At 36.3% G+C, this 17,768-nt stretch overlaps 3 protein-coding genes across 4 annotated transcripts in view; 2 read left to right on the forward strand and 1 right to left on the reverse strand.

Moving 5' to 3' along the window:
• The first annotated feature begins 112 nt into the window (after positions 1 to 112).
• Positions 113 to 7,271, forward strand: ssb (Sjogren syndrome antigen B). Its single transcript, XM_005799341.3, has 12 exons — positions 113 to 289; positions 2,417 to 2,482; positions 2,569 to 2,672; positions 3,476 to 3,650; positions 4,135 to 4,242; positions 4,331 to 4,434; positions 4,785 to 4,856; positions 4,939 to 4,981; positions 5,066 to 5,206; positions 5,676 to 5,862; positions 5,951 to 6,088; positions 6,744 to 7,271. Exons 2-12 carry the CDS (start codon positions 2,423 to 2,425, stop codon positions 6,821 to 6,823), a joined length of 1,212 nt encoding a protein of 403 aa, XP_005799398.1. The 5' UTR covers positions 113 to 289; positions 2,417 to 2,422; the 3' UTR covers positions 6,824 to 7,271.
• On the reverse strand, positions 6,873 to 9,150 carry mettl5 (methyltransferase like 5). The gene is made up of 7 exons (XM_005799340.3): positions 8,869 to 9,150; positions 8,668 to 8,782; positions 8,414 to 8,598; positions 7,807 to 7,889; positions 7,422 to 7,473; positions 7,305 to 7,354; positions 6,873 to 6,965 (listed from the first exon to the last, which is right to left on the reverse strand). The coding sequence occupies exons 1-7, from the start codon at positions 8,966 to 8,968 to the stop codon at positions 6,924 to 6,926; spliced, it is 627 nt and encodes a 208-aa protein (XP_005799397.1). The 5' UTR covers positions 8,969 to 9,150; the 3' UTR covers positions 6,873 to 6,923.
• A 1,366-nt stretch (positions 9,151 to 10,516) lies between these two features.
• Positions 10,517 to 17,768, forward strand: part of ubr3 (ubiquitin protein ligase E3 component n-recognin 3 (putative)) — a 40,146-nt gene continuing 32,894 nt past the window's right edge. For both annotated transcript variants that reach the window (XM_014468875.2, XM_023336982.1), the window contains exons 1-8: positions 10,517 to 10,984; positions 13,928 to 14,067; positions 14,509 to 14,661; positions 14,944 to 15,099; positions 15,980 to 16,020; positions 16,256 to 16,322; positions 16,399 to 16,529; positions 16,718 to 16,946. In XM_014468875.2, coding sequence (XP_014324361.1) covers positions 10,551 to 10,984; positions 13,928 to 14,067; positions 14,509 to 14,661; positions 14,944 to 15,099; positions 15,980 to 16,020; positions 16,256 to 16,322; positions 16,399 to 16,529; positions 16,718 to 16,946 — 1,351 coding nt within the window. In that variant the 5' untranslated portion in view covers positions 10,517 to 10,550. The remainder of the gene's footprint in view (positions 10,985 to 13,927; positions 14,068 to 14,508; positions 14,662 to 14,943; positions 15,100 to 15,979; positions 16,021 to 16,255; positions 16,323 to 16,398; positions 16,530 to 16,717; positions 16,947 to 17,768) is intronic.

Genomic DNA, 17,768 nt, shown 5'->3' on the forward strand with positions numbered 1-17,768 from the left:
GTTATATTTTTGTATAATTATCAATATCAATAAAACCAACCATTAATTTGTTCATTGAAACTAAAACGCTGGTGAACCCCACCATGCCGTGCAGTTAGACAGTACTACCCCACCGCCTGCTGGTTTTATACTGAATTGCAGCATTTTGACCTGGAAAGAAAATGCGATGGTAACGCTTTTTGACCCTTGACACTTTCCGTAACACGCAGTTGAACAACGTGCGCGCAGTGTAGTGAGGACTTTTGGTGTTTTAGAGCTTAAAGTGCGATTTACTTACACACAGCATAACGTAAGTACCTAATTTAATCGTACTGAGAAATCTCTAATGTGCTGCTCGTATTGTCGTTTACTAGCTTATGGATTTTAGAGGTACAGAGGAGGATTTTATGATGTGCGTCGGTGAATTGTATGCTGCTTATGGAAGCTTGCAGATAGGGAAGCTGTGCTAACTTTACGGACTAAAGTGTCATTTAACTAAATGAGCATCACTATAACGTAAAAATATTCTAACTTAGCTGGCTGTGCATTAATGCCTGAAATGTTTGAATATCCAAAGCTGCTGAATAAAAGCTAAGCTAACAGGATGGTTAGCCACTTCAAGCTATCTGACTGCCTCTGTATAAGCTGTTCTCATATATCATCAGACTATCTAGGGTGATTGAGTTGTCTAAGAAATGTTAATCTCCTCCTCTTGTTTTATGATCATTTGAGTCAAATAATGTAAACAAAAATGTGTTTGCCCAATTCCTAATAAATTTGGCCTTGTACTATGACGTGAGCAATTATTTTCATTTGCACACACTAGCATAACAGATTTAATGCGTTCAATTTACAGTTTAGGTGAAACTCATGCGGATCAAAGCTCTAGAAAAACACACAAAATTCTGAAAACAAAGGCTCAGATCTGAATGGTTTAAAGAATACATTTAAGTACAGTTTCTGGAAATGCATCATATGGAATTTGTATGAAATTTTTAATTTAAAAAGAATATTAAAATGTATAATTCTGTTCAGTTTATTTATATAGCTCCACTTTACAACACGTCATCTTATGGCACTTTACAAAAAGTTTTTTCAGTTCAGTCACACCCAATTGATCCTACTTATCAAACAGTACAGTAAGCTCAGTTAATTATTCAAATTAGTTTAAGATGTTTTCCCTTCCAGGAAACTGAAGATTCAGATAAGCCGACGGGAGTTTGAAAAGACACAGCAGATACACAAAAATGAACTATTAATACATTTTCAGCTTTCTAATAGTTTGATTATATATATATTACAATTGTGACTGTTCCAACCTGTGCAGTTCTCCAAGTTTTATCATTCAAACTTTGTAGAAACAATATATAAAACTATGAGAGCTACACAGTATGTCAAATCCCAATCCTCATTGCAATGTCAGTATTGAGATACTCATAAGGGAAGGAAAGTGTTGATGGCTACTCAAATCACCAGTACAATGCTTAACAGTAATGTTGCAGTAATTTGTGTGTTTGAGTCATGATTTCAAATCATAAAGGTGTCATGTCTAGGGTCACTAAAGAATGTGAATTCTATACAGTGTGCCCTGTTCTTCAGTCATAAAATACAATGATATTTAAAGTACTAAAGCAGTGGTCTGAACTGATCTGTCCCTTAACCTACATACTTGAATTACATGGTGAAACTGCCTCACTAACATGCAGTCAAGCGCTGCAGAGCTCTGCTAATGAGATAATATTGAAGCCAGGTGTGCTGAAGCAGTAAAAGCTTCAGGAAGCTGGACCTGGAGGACTGGAGTTTGAGACCACTGGACTAAGGGCTTCCTAAAAAACTCTCTTACCCAAAAAACTACATTTTTCTATTAAAGTGGTTCTCCTTTTCTCAGATTTAAGGATGGTGAATTTTAAACAAGAGAAATTAATATTTTATTAATCCCAGTCAGGAGCAAAATTTTGTCTCAATAGCACAGAACAGCACCCATGGCATAAGATCACTATAGATCAGGGGTGGGCACTCCTGGTCCTCGAGGGCCGGTGTCCTGCAACTTTTAGATGCATCTCTACTTCAACACACCTGAGTCAAATAATGAGGTCGTTAACAGGACTCTGGAGAACTTGACTGCACTTAGGAGGAGATTCAGCTGTTGGATTCAGGTGTGTTGGACCAGGGAGACATCTAAGAGTTGCAGGACACCGGCCCTCGAGGACCGGGAGTGCCCACCCCTGCTATAGATTGTGGAACATGACATGTTTTTTAAAGCTGGGGGAAAGCTTTATTGTATTAAAATATTGCCTAGCAGGAAGGCAAGTAACAAGGGGGACATCACTTGAACATTTGCAGGTTCTGAAAGAATTAATAAGTTATCTGATTTAACAGATTTAACAACATAGTGCACCATAAAACAGCCGATTGACTATATTACTGATTTCTGCAGAGAAGGATGGCTGAAAACCAAGGAGAGATGTCTCCCATTGAGATGAAAGTGGCTCGTCAAGTAGAGGTAATTCTGACTTAAGAATGTAATCCTGTTATTTTATATATATATATACATACATTCAGGCATAAACATGTCTTATTTTCACCTAGTATTACTTTGGGGATCACAACCTTCCAAGAGACAAGTTTCTGAAAGAGCAGCTGCAGCTTGATGATGGTTGGGTGATGCTGGAGACCATGCTTAAATTCAACAGGTTTGTTTGATTTTTCTTTACCTTGTGAAACTTCATATAGATATCAGCTAATCCTTTTGTAATCAAATAACATTTATGTGAGTTGAGGATTGTTATAAAAACGTAAGTTACATCCAGTGGTTTAGAAATTCAACCCCAGCAAATCAATAAATATCGCAGTGAGGGAATGATATGAGGTCATGATGCTTTGGGGTTGCATTGGGTTTCATATTACTGTATTCTTCATATTCCTTTTGAATATTGGAACAAATACAACATCATTGATGCTGTATTTGTTCAATACAGCATCAGTGATGCTGATGCTGTTCAGATGCATGGTACTGGATTGAAATACTGACGTTTGAAGAGATTAAAAAAAAACAATCACAAGGAGTGTCCACCAAAATCTACAAAATTTTTTTTGTTTCTTTTATACTTGGCTCTTTGTAGAAATGTAGTGGCAAAATCTCTGTTCAGATCTGGTATTTCTATTCATCTGAAGTGTCCTCATCATGACTGGGTGGCCATAAATGCAGAATAGAATAGAAATAGCCTTTAATGTGGCACAGGGTTGAAAGCTAGGTGTACCAGGAGTAAGTCAGGGGTTAATCGGAGAATGCAAATTTGTAGTAAGGTAATAATACCCTGTGAGACTTTCAGAACTAAAACAGTCTCACAGTTTGACAAAATCCTACTGGTTAAAATTGGTAATTGGACTATCTTGCTAGTCAATATTTAGATTACTTTAATTGCATTGTTGAGTTGTACAACTTTTATCTGTCTGAACAATTTAAACACCATTTCTTCACCTCGTCCTCTTTCAGACTGAAAGCTTTAACTACAGAGAGCAGCGTCGTCATTTCAGCACTCCAGAAATCAAAGTCTGGCCTCTTGGAGATCAGTGAGGACAAGACAAAAATAAGGAGGTCTCCAGATAAACCCTTACCAGAACTGAATGACGAATACAAAGACGCAGTGAAACACAGATCTGTGTACATTGTAAGTTTCATACACATTTGTTTATTATGTTCAAGATACTGGTGCCATCTGCTTCAGATAAACAATTTTTTCACTCATATCTACAAAAAACAACAATTTACTTTAGCAGCCTGTTGTCAGTGTTGTAAATCCAGAGGGTTCCTACCCTTTGTTATTGTTCCTGTATTTCTGCAGTTTTGAAGTCTGCCTACCATGTCTTAAATTTGCAATAAACATAAAGAACTGAGAGGTTATGGAAAATTGAGTGTGAAAAAGTTTGGAAAGTTTAGAAAATATCCAGGAACCCTGATTGCTATGACGCAACAACTTTTGAATTTGATTCAGGTTAGGTCATCCATGGCTCATTGTGTGGAGTTGTTTGTTTTTTCCTTGAGCATTTTATTAAAAAAAAAAAGTGATACCAGAGACGACCGGAATACTCCAATCTGGTAATTTCTTTCCTTTATTTCTAGCATTATTGTTAATGGTGCTTTTTCTTTTACAGAAAGGTTTTCCTCTTGAAACAACTCTTGATGAGGTTCTAGAGTGGCTGAACGAGAAAGGCAGCATAGAGAGCGTTCAGATGAGAAAAAATGTCCATCGGCTGTTCAAGGTAGAAGAAAAGCATCACGTACTAGTTTTAGTGGTTAAAAGGTTGGAGGATTTTAAATAAATATTGATTTCATTCGTGTCTTTTGCAGGGATCCGTGTTCATCTGCTTTGAAACAGAGGAATCAGCGAAGCAGTTCCTGGAACGGACCGATGTGAAAACATATAAAGACAACGAGATGCTCGTCTTGTCCAGGTGAGCTCGGTTGCTTTTCGTGAACAGGCTGGTGACAAAATAGCATTGTTATGCACATAAAACTAGAACAGGTTCATAAACTATTATAACAAATTAAAATTATTTTCTTGCTTTGGATAGAAGTAACAGAGAAAGGACTCTTAATTTCACCAGTATTTTTTTGCAAGTTTGATTATCTTATAAAAACAGTAAGTCTTTTCCATGCTTCAGTTATTTCCTTGTTTCGACATGACAAATGCTAAAAGCAAAATTCATACTTTCCAAGATTTAGGAAGCTGGATAAAAAGTGTTTAACACCACATGATGTCCCATTTATAATTATGCTTGGATTGTTCTTTCACTTCTTTCAGGGAAGTCTACCATGCAAAGAAGGCAGAAGAGAGGAAAAACTACAAAGCAGAGACAAAAGCTAAAGCAAAGCAGTGAGTTGACAGGACTTGGCCTTTTCTATCAGAAATTTTGTTGAAAATATCTGATCCACCTTCTTATCTAAACATTTTACAGAGACAAACATGAGCAGCAGAAAAACGCTGAGGATAAAGAAATGGTAAGGTTTCTCAACCATGTGTTCATGAAGCTTCATTTCTGCTTTTGGATTGTTTTTATTGAGATACGTAATTATGATTTGCAGGGTTTGCTTCTGGATGAACAGACTGGATGTTTGTTGAAGTTTTCTGGAGAGCTCAAAAATGTTTCAAGAGAGGACTTCCATGCCGTGTTCTCTGGGCACGGAAGGATAAAGTGGGTTGACTTCACAAGAGGAGCCAACGAGGTATGTTGTCTGCAAGGATTCCTATACAGTCTGCAAAAGTATGGAGTTTTATTTCCTCATTATTCAGGTCTGGAACATTATGGAAAAAGCAAAGAAGAACATGGAAAACATGTACTTTCAGACTTTATTCTCTTCCTTTGTCCTTTAATTTCTTCTTTTTGTCTGTCCCTTCTTTCTTTACATCTGTCATTTCTTCACTTTCCTCTCCTCGTCTATAATCCTTATTTTCTGACCTCTGTCCATCATTCCTTTGTCTACCTTCCCTGTTCCTTCTTTGCTTATGTCTATGTGTCCTTATCTGGCCTCCTTTTCTCTCGTGTTTCCTAAATTTCTTTACTTCCAACTGCTCTTGAAATTTTTGCTGTACAAGACTCTGAAGTTGAGTCTGAAAAGTAAATTTTTACAGAAAAAATGTGAACAGGAGAGCAGTGGAAGACTTTTTTAAAATGTTGTTATTGCTCACATAAAGGGTACGCTTCTGTTTGACGGGAACGCAAAAGAAGCCTTTGAGAAAGCCAAAGAGGCAAACGAAGGGGAGCTGAAAATGAAGGGCAGCAGCGTTACATGGCAGGTACTGGAGGGAGACGACGAGAAAGAGATGCTGAAGAAGATCATTGAAGCCCAACAGGAATCGTACAATCGATCAAAAGGCAGAGGTACGTTTTTGCCTCCAGGCATCACATTCTTGCGCAACAGTAGCAAAGATACTCTTAAGTGCTGATAGGTTGGGTCTGGTTAAAACAGGTGGGAGAGGAAGATCCGGCGGCAGAGGAAGAGGAGGCCGAAGGGGAAGAGGTGGCAGAGATCAAGGCAGGACTCACTTCCAGGGAAAGAAAACAAAATTTGATAGTGATAATGAGGATGACAACGAGGGTGAGGAAGGTAAGTGTAAATATTGATATAACATACAGGAGCCCAAAATTTCATTATATTCTCTGTGACACTTTAAAACAAAGTTGTGAAGTGGAAAGAAAATACATACTTTAAAAACAAATTTATTTAGCGTGTTATACATTTACACACTGTGCGATTTATCTTTCTTGTGGAAGAATCAAGAAAAAACATCCCCGGTTGAAAGGTTAAATTGATGGTCCATAATAGTTGTGTGAGCAAACACCAACTGCTCTATTTAGACTAAAGAGGACCTACACCAAATATCCAACCAGAAATAAAGGTTCCTAGCCATGAGCGTTCCCACTGCTCTTTATTTATATTCATGCTGCTGTTAGTTCAGATGAAAATCCCTGAGATTTCCAGAGCGCAACTGGACTCAGTTTACTAAATGTGAGACCACTAAAAGCAATGAATTTTATTTTGAGTTAAGTTTCTTTATAGTATTAAAAGTATGTACATTTTTCTTTCCAATTAACAATTGTGCTACATTGTGTTGATCTATCACATAAAGTCCCAATAAAATACACAAAAGTACAAAATGTAATAGATAATAAATGCTTTGCATGGCACTACATATTCTCAGCAGCAGCGTCCTCATTCTAAAACATTTCAGATGATTCAATGTATCCTGTTTTTCTTGCAGCACCTGTAGCCCCAAAGAGAGAGCTTGAAGACGCCGACGGTCCTCCAGCGAAAGTTTCCAAAACTGAAAACGGCTCATAATGTGGAGACGACATCCAGAGTTTTTTCTTTAGCACACACATTTATTTTACAAACGGTGAAAAATGCAGAGGCAACTTAGAACCCATTCCAGTAAATATATTCAGGTTTTGGAGAATCGTAGAAAGTCCACCTGGATGTCAACCTGAAAAATCATTTGGAAAACTTGGAGTCAGTTTTCAGCCTTTTAAGCCCTTTATCTTTTGCCTCTTATTTGTATGTTTCCTTTTCTTATCGGAAAGTGTTTTAATTTGAGCACAAATCAATGTAACCTTGACGGTCTAATTTCATCTGAGTGATACCTAGAATTAGTGTGCCATTGGTTGTTTCTTATTTTATTTTGTAGATTTAATACATGGAGTGATGCGATTGTGTCATGAATTTTTTTAAGTTTGAATATTCCAGTAGCAAATTAAATGTTTATAAAATAAAATTTTGTTTTGAATCTGAAGTGCACGATATTGCATATTGTTAATGAACTTACCGACTTCTTCTTGTGGAAGCGGTAGGAAGCCGGCAAATCATACCTCAGTTCTATGAACAAACACAATTAGGGTTTTAATATTCCTTTGATTAGAAAGGATTGAATTGTCTTACTAACCTGCAATGACTTCCATCTTCACTCCCCAGTCATTAGCCTTCTTTTGTATGTGCTGTAATCACATGCAGTCAAGCATGTTGGCATCACATCAGATGAGTTAAAATATTCAATTCAAACTTTAAAGGATCTCTAAACTGATTTAGTAAGACTGAGTCTCAAACAGCTCCATCTTAAATCCTCCATTTAACATAGGATTTATGGGAAATTGGGCTAGTAATACCAGCATTTTATTTTATTTTTTTACTGGAAACGGTATTCATTTCACATGTAATTTTTTTTATGAGTCTATCTTCCAACCATGGGTATGAATTATTTTGGACTTTTCCATATGTTGCAGTCTGTCAGTTTGTCTAAACAAGGATCAGAATCACAATCTGGAGCTTACCTCTCGTGTTGATGTTTTATGAAGCGAGTAAACCGCCTTCTTTGACATGGTTAAAGCAGCGCGGAGGAACTTCATGTCCATCCCTTGAATAAACAGTAAAAACTGTAAATACTTTTAACATGAACTCACCTACTGTATAGCAGATTTGTATGAAACATGCAGCCAAAATAGAGTATTTAAAAAAAATCCTTATTGAACTCATGTGATACAAGCAAATTATGGATGCCTTTGTCAATGTTGTTGCTGATAAAGTTTGCCTTCCTGAATGCTAAAAATTGCTTTGAGGGGTTAACTAATCCTTTCCAGACTGATAAATTGTAGTTGATTATAGTTCATGATGTAAGGATGAAGGTGATTAGTTTTTGCCTATATAACCAGGGGTGTTTAGATTTTTTTTTCTTCCCACATTGGATTTGATCATTAGTAGAAAACATATTTTTGTATTTACTTTAGTTATCTTTGTGTGATATTAACATGTCTTTGATCATCTGTAGTGTGCAAAAAATGCAAATGAAAAGGAAATCAAGTACTTTTCCCAGCCCTTTACAATCAATTTCTAATTAATAAAACGAAATTACCAGTAACTTCTTTGTCGAGTTAAACTCACCTTGGTTGTGTTTTGTACCAAACGGTGGATTCATTATAACAGTGTCAAACTTTTGGCCATAAGCCTCTGCTTCCAGGTGGCATAAATCACACTGGAGCAGATCCACGTTAGAGAGTTCAAATTCTTCTGCATTCCTTCTGAATATCTCTAGTGCGTCCTCGTCGATTTCAAAACCGACGCACAACCTGTTTAGAACAAAAACATCAGAAAGCTGCTCAACAGGAAGGACTGTCACACGGGGATCTTTCTCTCACCCTGCGTCCAGCATGGCAGCCCCGATGCTGAGGACTCCGCAACCACAGCCGAAATCTGCCACCAGTTTACCCTCAATGTCATCAAACGTGTTGTGAATCGTGTAAAGCATGCATGCTGTGGGGACAAAGGGAAACAATATAATTGTTTATTTTTAGATATATTCAGTCTGCGAACACCTGCTCCGATGCTCACCAACTCACCTGCAATGTGAGGGCTGGTTGGATACTGCTCCAAGAGGATTTTTGGCTCCTCAAATGTGTCTACCTGCTGCAGGCAGCTTTCCAACTCCTTCAGCTTCATTTCGTGATACTGTGGTTTTTCCACAGCAATGTAGCAACACCGAGAGAAAACATTGAGTCAAATAGGTCTGAATTACAGGCAGCAACAGTAAGCTTTTAAGGTAACCCGCATGTTCATCCTCACACTGGCGCTCATAAACCAAAAACAAACCCGAGAATGATTCTTCTTCTTCTTCTGCTGCTTCTTCTTCTAGTTCATCCAGTTTTGATACAACATTGCGTTCTGCAGCCCTCCAGGGGTGAAAAATAGAACTACAAGCTGATTTTTCTGCTTTTTCTTAGTTTTCTTCTGATATTTTCTGGCGTATTGCAGGTCAACTACAAGATGCCTTACCGCCGCCTACTGCAATGGAGTGTGGACGGGAAATTATCAGAAAATTACAAACTAGGTGTTGATGACAAACTAAATGACATAACTTTGCCTTTTATTGTAAGAATTTGCTATACAAAATTTCCCGTTGTGTAATTCAACTTTATCTGGTTTGATGCTTCTTAAAGTCTGGAAATCTCGTTCATATGCATATCGATTCCATAAAAGCCTGCTGACAAATCCTTGCACCTACAATGATCACTCAAACCTGCTGAATGTTTATGCATCAGCTGATGAATGTTCATCTATCGTCTCCATCGTTTATCCATCAGCATAAGCAGAAAGGTTTATGCTGATGGATATACCTTTCTGGTTTATCCATCAGCAGATGAATAAACATGTAACACCTATGTGATCCATTCTAAAGCGTGTAATAAAGTTTTCTTTCCCAATGTTTCCCTATGCCTTTCTGGTACTTCCTTATAATTTATAAATGCTGTATGTTTGTCTTCATGTTTCATTTTAGTGTACCCTAGCTTCTCGCCCAATGAAGATGAAGATGGCCACTGGCCCCCCATCACCCTACAAGGATCAGTTGGATGGATGTTAAAAAGTTTGATTATACACTGACAAAGAAATAGTTTTTTGGGTTTTTTTTTTTTTTTTGCCTTTGGCAGAGTCCTCTATACCCTGCAAAGAAAACAGAGTATAGAAGATGGATGGATTAAAAGAAATAAAATTTCCAACTACACCTGGAATTCTGGTATGGCACATTATGTAAGGGGACTTTAAATATGAAAAATTATTTACCGTATAATCCAGAAAATACCCTCACATCTAATGCTGAACCCAACCCAGTTAAGAGAGGGTGTGCACACTTATTATTGGTCACCTTGTGTTGATAATTATACAATCAAAATGCATTCTCATTATACATAAGGTTAATCCGTGAACTGGCAAGACTTTGAGCAGGGTGGGACGGTCCCAAACTATCAGTTGCCTAGAAACGCTCAAACAAAACAGGACTAAGATGACTGTGCATAAACTGAACTAGTTACACAAATAATTCGCGCCAGGCTTATCTGTTTAAAAATTCGCAAACAAATAGTGTTGTTGCAGTAGCAGAAAACAGAACATAATGTGCTACAAGAAAATCGCTTGCTTGTAACAGTGTTTTTTTTGTGTATCAGTTTAGCTTCCGGTATCGCGAGAAAGTCCGAGAATATGGAAACAAGATAACAAAAATACATTTGTGGACAACAAGCCAGAGTGCATGATGGCGGCGTCGCTGCTACGCCGGGACAAGAGAGCTACTGCCGCCCACTTGAAGGCAGACTTAACCCGGACTGACAACAGCTCGGGACTCCGACAACTTCAGGACCTGCTCGACGCGGTGCTGAATCCCGAGAAACCAGCTGCGGACACAGAAGCCCTGGACTGGTGTAAATGTCTGATCGCGGGAGGCGAAGGTTTCGAGGAGTTCTGTAAAACCGTCCGCTCCTATGACAACGCGACTCTGTGCGGACTGGTTTGGACGGCTAATTTCGTGGCATACCGATGTCGGACCTGCGGCATCTCTCCGTGCATGTCACTGTGTGCTGAGTGTTTTAATAACGGAGACCACACGGGCCACGATTTCAACATGTTCAGGAGCCAGGCTGGTGGGGCCTGTGACTGTGGAGACAGTAATGTCATGCGAGACAGTGGGTGAGTCTTAGCTGCTCACGCTAATGGGCTAGCAGGAATCGTTCTGACAGGTGTTGCTGTGAAAGTGAGCCAACCTAGCTGATCAAATCTTTCTGTCAGGGCTTTCCGTGTCGCTGTTTTGTGCTGTTATGTCGGAGATTTTATGAATTATTGCCAGTCTGTAGTGTCGAAGCTCCCTAGACTAGGCAGGTAACTTTTACTGCCTAAACATGACTGTAATATTATTTAGCAGCAGCTAGTCTGTTTATCTCTTTTTTAACCAAATAGTTACTGCTTAGATATAACATAAACAGGTGACTAAACTAGATTATTTCTTCTGTCAAACTAGGAACTGCTTTTAAGTAAATGTCGTAAATCAGTGATAGTGGTCAATGTAATCTCTCAATGATAAAACTTGTTGTCATTGTTAAAAGGACCTTACCTCAGACAAAATTTATATTAGAAAGATTGTTTCAAAGAAAATGGTTTGCCATAAAAGAAGATTAAAAAAAAATCCCAATATTAAAATGACAGGTGTAGCTATAATTTTAATAAAAAATACTTAAAATGCACACAGATCATTTAGAAAAAATACCATTGTTTCTTTAATGTATCTCAAAACCTTATAATATTTTTTTAACATGTGGTTAATTGAAATATTTTAACATATTTTTACGTGGAACAAATTCTGTAAACAAAACGTTTTATTCTTTACAATAAGTTTGTGCATTTATTGCAATTTTCAAAATGAAATGTAGACACTTTAAATAATTAAATATATACTGAATATGCCCTTGTTGTGTATTTACAGATAATGAAGCATGTGTATTAAAAATGTAAAATACATGAGACTGAACCAAAACAAAACAAAAACCGGCTTAATCATTATTGTCTCAGCAATAATTGGCACAATAAATGCAACTTGTTTCGATTTCACTCTTTACTTAAAAAGTATTTATAGAAACTGAAACATTTCCATCTAACTTACAAGTGACTTGTATTTATTACTGTTATGTATAAGTATAAGTCTATCTGTCTTTAATTTTCATTCATTTAGACATTAACAGCTACATGATAAATGCAACACAAAGTCAGCACATGACATACACAAGACAAAATTACCTTGTTAGACGAAAAGTGTTGTAGGTTTCTTTCAGACAGTTCACTGTCAGTGCATAGCAACAGGTGGAGAAGGGGACTTGTTGTGCTACTGTGTGCTTCGACCATCTTAAGCTCAAGTCACTCTGGCACTTTCTTTGAATTTTCAATAAAATGACAGAACTCTAGGAATATGATTTAAAAATGTAGTGCCTTTGAATACTTTTGAAACAATATCGAGATGCCTTGATACCAGTAACTGTCTTTGAGATTATATCTATTGCCCAGGTAAATTTGTAGTGATGCCTATGTAAAGCAGATGTATAGTTCTGCTTGTAAAAATATAGCATTCTTCTTCATTTGGGTCTAAATAATTATGTGGTTATCTTCCTTGAAAGAAATTTTCTGGTGACTGACTTGCTTATGTCATTACAGTCTTAAGCAACTTAAGGAAGGTATGTCCTAATCTTTGTTTACTATGGGTCAAATTGTACAGGGCAAACAATACAAAAAAACAAATCTTTTTTTAGTAGAGTACAAACTTTAAACAAACTGATTTTACATTTTGTAGGATTTTTTTATCAATCAAATTTTTGGAGTTTTGGGTGAATGTTAGTACATATACACCTAAAAAAAATTGATGATTAATCAGAATCACCCAGATTGGCTTGGATCGGACAGTTCAAATACTTGAAAATATGATTTTTGTTTTTGTTTATTTATTAAGTTGCTTAAAACTAAGAATTCGAACAATTTTTATCTTATAAAAGCATCAACTATCAATATATACTTTGATGCAATTTTTTTTAGGGTTAATGAAAATAAGATTAGAATTTATTTTATACTACATGCATTCTTTCATGTACAAATGATGATAATTTTGTAATTCTTTTTTTTTTTTTTTGCTTACCTGTAGCACATTTTGTGTCTTGTGCATTATTGTTCTTAGGGAGATCAGAATCTGTAACTTTCTTTTTCAGTTAAAATCTTATAGAAGTAATTGCAGGGGCTTAGAAACTCTAATATGTAATAATCCCAATTTTAGGTTGAGAAGTCTTTAATACATACAGACATTCCATATTGGCTCTTAAATTTGTGAATTTTTCCTTATTCGTATATCTTTCTTCAATTACTCATCTGTAAGAAGCCAGGATTAAATTTTGTCCTTGACTTGACAGTGTATAAATACATTTAAGTTCAACGTTCCCAGTTTAGGGAATTAAAATCAAGGCATTTATGTTTCGGTATTCAATACCAGCTACTTTGTCAGAAGAGTATATTTTATTTTACAAGGTTTTGTTTGAAAAATATTTAACACATATTAAGTGAATAATAATAGTTATTGAGTAAGTTATGCATACGTGAAGTGATTATATTTTCATTAATATGTAAGTGTGCATTTATGTTCTTTAAAAGGTCTTAAATGTAAGTTATTAATACTTAGTAACACTATTGGCTGTTATGGCATTGGACTTCATAGTTAAAATAAAATATATGCTAATATGAATGAGTGCAAGTCTGATTAGTTAAATATAATTTCATCCATGAATCGCAGCTAAGTTAGCAACATAAATGTCATTTAACATTTAATTGGTAAATACTTGTTTATTCAGCAGCTTTTGGACAAGAGGAACCATTTTAATAATCGTACAAAGTTATGTGGTTGGATAATAACTGCAAATCCATTTACATTGTTGTCATATTTGTTCAAAATCATTTTAATTACACTGGCTTTCAATAATCAAGAGATTAAAAACAAATGTGCAAACATGAAAGAATGACTGTGGAAAATGCTTCTTTTTTGCCAATGTTTTTTTTTAAGTTTATGTATCATTTATTTATCTTTGTATTTTTCTTCATTGACAGGTTTTGCAGACGGCATAGGTTAAGAACCGGGGAAAATGTTCCCTCCATACCCCGAGATCTTCTCTTGATGTCTGAGATGGTTCTTCCTCGCTTCATCCTGTGCATCATTCAGTATCTGAGAGATGGATACATTGAACCAGGTGAAAACAGTTTGATCTTGAGCAAACTATTGGCATATGGGAAAACTTTCTTAGCTTTCAGATTTAACACCCCTGAAGTAATTAATTTATTCAGAATAATTTGATCTAATATTGTAATTTTAATTGGTTCTTAATATTGCACAGATGTTAAAATTGTCTCCCTTCTGTCTGGCTCTGCTGCTGTCTAGCTGTGGACACTGTTGTAAATTAGATTTTTGTGAGTTTTTATAATCCAGCTTTATGAGTTTTTATCCTGGTAAAAAAAAAAGAAGTCTTCCACTTTATAAAATAAAAGCTGTGTTTCTCTAGTTGAAAAATAATTACAAAACAGCGTTCATTATGCATACATAATCTGGGCATTACACAATCGTAGTTTGCATCTACAAGTGGTTCAGAAAACGCTGGATCTTGTGACGTATGCTGCTTATCTCTGTTTGCCAGAAACGTCAGCGGAGAGAGATCTGCAGAAGGTTCTTCAACAGCTGGAGCCTCAGATCACGTTTTTGGAGGAGCTCACAAAGATGGGAGGAGCAATGAGGACCGTATTGACAAAGATCTTGACCAATCAGCAAACGTACAAGGAGCTCAGCATGGGTAACTGATTTGGCTTTGAGCATAGTGGATCTTTAGATTCCATGCACCTTCATTTAACTTTATTTGTTTGTTTCTCAAGCAAGTAATTCATTTGAAATTATGTGATTCACTCATGTTAAATGGTAAAACTCCTGAAACGTTCAGCTGAGAGATTTTGTGCTCTAAAATTTCTCTACCCCCACAAAAAGATACACGACTAAAATGCCTTTCATTTAATATAGATGTTTTGTTTTTTTATCCGTCAATTACATTAAGAGTTACTGTTTTTATTTACTGTTTCAGGCAAAGAAGACAATTTGTATGCTAAAAAGAACTACGACAAATATTTGTCAGCGCTGAAGAATTCAGGTCTGGTGTCTGTGGAGGAGAAAAACCAAAGTGCTGCTGCTGACATTGCTGTTGGTGCTGAAGGAGGTGCCGGGGCGATGGTCCTGCTGGGTACGGTCATATTTATGTATCTGTTAATCATCTAGAAATAATTTGGAGGTTTATAATGTAATGGTGTGATTTGTGATTTATGTGAAGAGGGGTGAGAGGAGTGTTGGGAAAAACAGCTGGGGAATCATAGTGCCTTTGTCAACTGTGCTCATTTGTTGAAGTCATGCTAAAATCCTGCTGCCTTTGTTTTTTTATTTACATATGGTTTTACATGAAAATTACTTAAAAAATTAGATTTGTAACTCAAAAGATGCTAACATGAACTATGGAGAAAATGTTTTTGCTGGGCATCACTGAGCAGCAAGTGACCTCTGCAGAACCTGAGGAGAAACTTTGCTACCAGAATATAGAGTACCTAACACAATATTCTATACAAGTTCAAATGCATAGGAATTGTCTTTTTGTTGAGACATTGCTATTACTTTTACAGGGTTTCTCTCGGGTCCTAAAAATCTTCAGTTCAAGCATTTCAATTTTTTGCCTTTAAAAAGTTTAGATTTAAATTTTGTTTTTGTCATGTGTCTTAAATTTAATTTAATTACATCTGAATTTTTTTATCTGCTATTTCTTTCATTGGTAAACTTTTTGAAATGTTTTAAATTCATTTATTAAGCTTGAGAAATGTGTTGTGAATAAAAATGTTTTGGTATTATGATGTAACAAAGCTCCTTGGCCCGTGGTGGATGGCAACTAACAACCCTGTTGAGAGCAGAATGAGATGTTTCCACTATTAAAACTAAGTTTAGACTTAGCACTATTTACTATCTCAGCTCTAATTCCCAAAGGTTGTTTTTATCCCATTCTTCACCTCAGTTTTCTGGTAAAGTTTCATTTTCTTGTTGCCTTTTTGTGGCTAAGAATTTTTACTTTGTTTTCTTAGGAACCACTGCACCAGGAAGCCCAGACGAGTCTACTAAAGAGGTTTGTATCAGCATGCCTCAGTAACTCTTCCCCACTTACTGTCATCAAGAAAATGAATTATGCTTGTTTACTCCACAAAGGATTTAGTTTGTTTTGGTCTATTATTCTTTGTGGCTATTCAGTGTGATCATGTTAGTATTCTGAACCAAACTAATCTAATTAAACTCCTAATCGGCTTTAAATATTTTATATTGCTTAACTGTTGGTTCATATTGTTTTGGTTTTCTTTTTTCAGGAGGATCAAGATGGAGGCCAATCTGTTGGCCAGAGGAAGAGGGTTAAACTTAGCAGCAGTACCAAAGGTAAATATCTGGGTGTAAAATACAATTTCACAATACAGGAACTAAATTTAATTATTTTTTGTGTTTTTGCCCTCAGATCCATACATTATTGATTCGCTAAAGCACAAATGCTTCCTGGAAGAGTTGCTATTTTGGACAATAAAATTTGAATTTCCACAGAAAATGGTCACATTCTTGTTAAACATGTTGCCAGATCAAGATTACAAGGTATTCAATTTTCTAGTTTCACTTTTACAAGGTTTTATCTCCTTCGCTTTTAACTTTACTTCATGATTGTGTCTTTCCATGTAACAAAATAAACTTTTTACTTGCACTGCTGTCATTTAACATAGTTACACGAAAACAGGCACTGTCAGCACAACAGACTTTAAGTGTGATTTACTTTTCCTTGCCAGATCACATTCACAAAGACGTTCGTTCAGCATTACGCCTTCATCATGAAAACCCTGATGAAGAGCCACGAGTCAGACACAATGTCCAACCGCATCGTGCACATTAGTGTGCAGCTGTTCAGCAACGAGGAGCTGGCCCGACACATGACGGAGGAGTGCCAGCTGCTGGACATCATGGTCACGGTGCTCCTCTACATGATGGAAAGTTGCCTTATCAAAAGTGAACTTCAGGGTAGGTTAACCAAATCTACCACTTAGTGTTATGTTGATTTCACACGTTTTGATAGTACAAAGATTGGCACAGGCACTCAGCTTTGATAACAATTCCTTGCGACAAGACTAATAATTTTTAATTGCACAATACTTTATTAATCCCAAATGGAATCATATTGTTGGAGTATTGTTGTGTTATTAGATAAATAAAAACTGTTTGAACTTTTAAAATGCAGCAAAAACAAAGAAGAGGCTGAAATGTCTTAATAGAAATACTCGCTTCACAAGATTTACACTAAAATCGAAGACTGACGTATGTCACATTATGTAAATGATTTTATTTAAAACAAACAAAATCCAACAATTATTTGTGGTGTTCGAACTGTTAATAAATAAATGTTTTTAAAGGGGTCCCAAGTATTTGCAGATTTTAGTTGTGGTCTCTACACCCCACAAATACGGGGGGGTCCAATGTTTACTCTGCTATATTATCCAACATTTATTCCACTCCAAATAGTCCTTTGTGATGTGAATATTGGGCACAGTGATACTATAATAAAGATTATATCTACAACATATTGTGAAGCTCTTGTTTATTGGCCATTAAGCTTTTCTAGCTTGTTCCTTTCTTGTATTCTCAGGATCTAGTGTTTTATAACAAGCATTACTTGAATTTTGGAGAATTTCTGGTGTAGGCAGCTGTATTTCTCATTTTCTACATGCATCACAACAGATTTGACATCCAAATTAGTGCACAAAATGCTTTAGAAATTTGTGATCTTAATGGAGAAAAAATTGAGAGAGGCACAAAGGACTAACAACTGGAGCTATTACAACAGCT

This window comes from Xiphophorus maculatus, chromosome 7 (genome assembly GCF_002775205.1).
Source record: "Xiphophorus maculatus strain JP 163 A chromosome 7, X_maculatus-5.0-male, whole genome shotgun sequence".
Taxonomy (NCBI): domain Eukaryota; kingdom Metazoa; phylum Chordata; class Actinopteri; order Cyprinodontiformes; family Poeciliidae; genus Xiphophorus; species Xiphophorus maculatus.

Excerpts from the sequence above, each read along its gene's own strand:
- ssb (XM_005799341.3), top strand. The coding sequence starts at position 2,423 with ATGGCTGAAAACCAAGGAGAGATGTCTCCCATTGAGATGAAAGTGGCT. Across the intron at positions 2,483-2,568 it reads AAGTGGCTCGTCAAGTAGAG|TATTACTTTGGGGATCACAA; the intron begins GTAATTCTGACT and ends ATTTTCACCTAG. Across the intron at positions 5,207-5,675 it reads TCACAAGAGGAGCCAACGAG|GGTACGCTTCTGTTTGACGG; the intron begins GTATGTTGTCTG and ends GCTCACATAAAG.
- mettl5 (XM_005799340.3), bottom strand. The coding sequence starts at position 8,968 with ATGAAGCTGAAGGAGTTGGAAAGCTGCCTGCAGCAGGTAGACACATTT. Across the intron at positions 8,599-8,667 it reads GCTGCCATGCTGGACGCAGG|GTTGTGCGTCGGTTTTGAAA; the intron begins GTGAGAGAAAGA and ends TGTTCTAAACAG. Across the intron at positions 7,355-7,421 it reads GAAGATGGAAGTCATTGCAG|AACTGAGGTATGATTTGCCG; the intron begins GTTAGTAAGACA and ends GTTTGTTCATAG.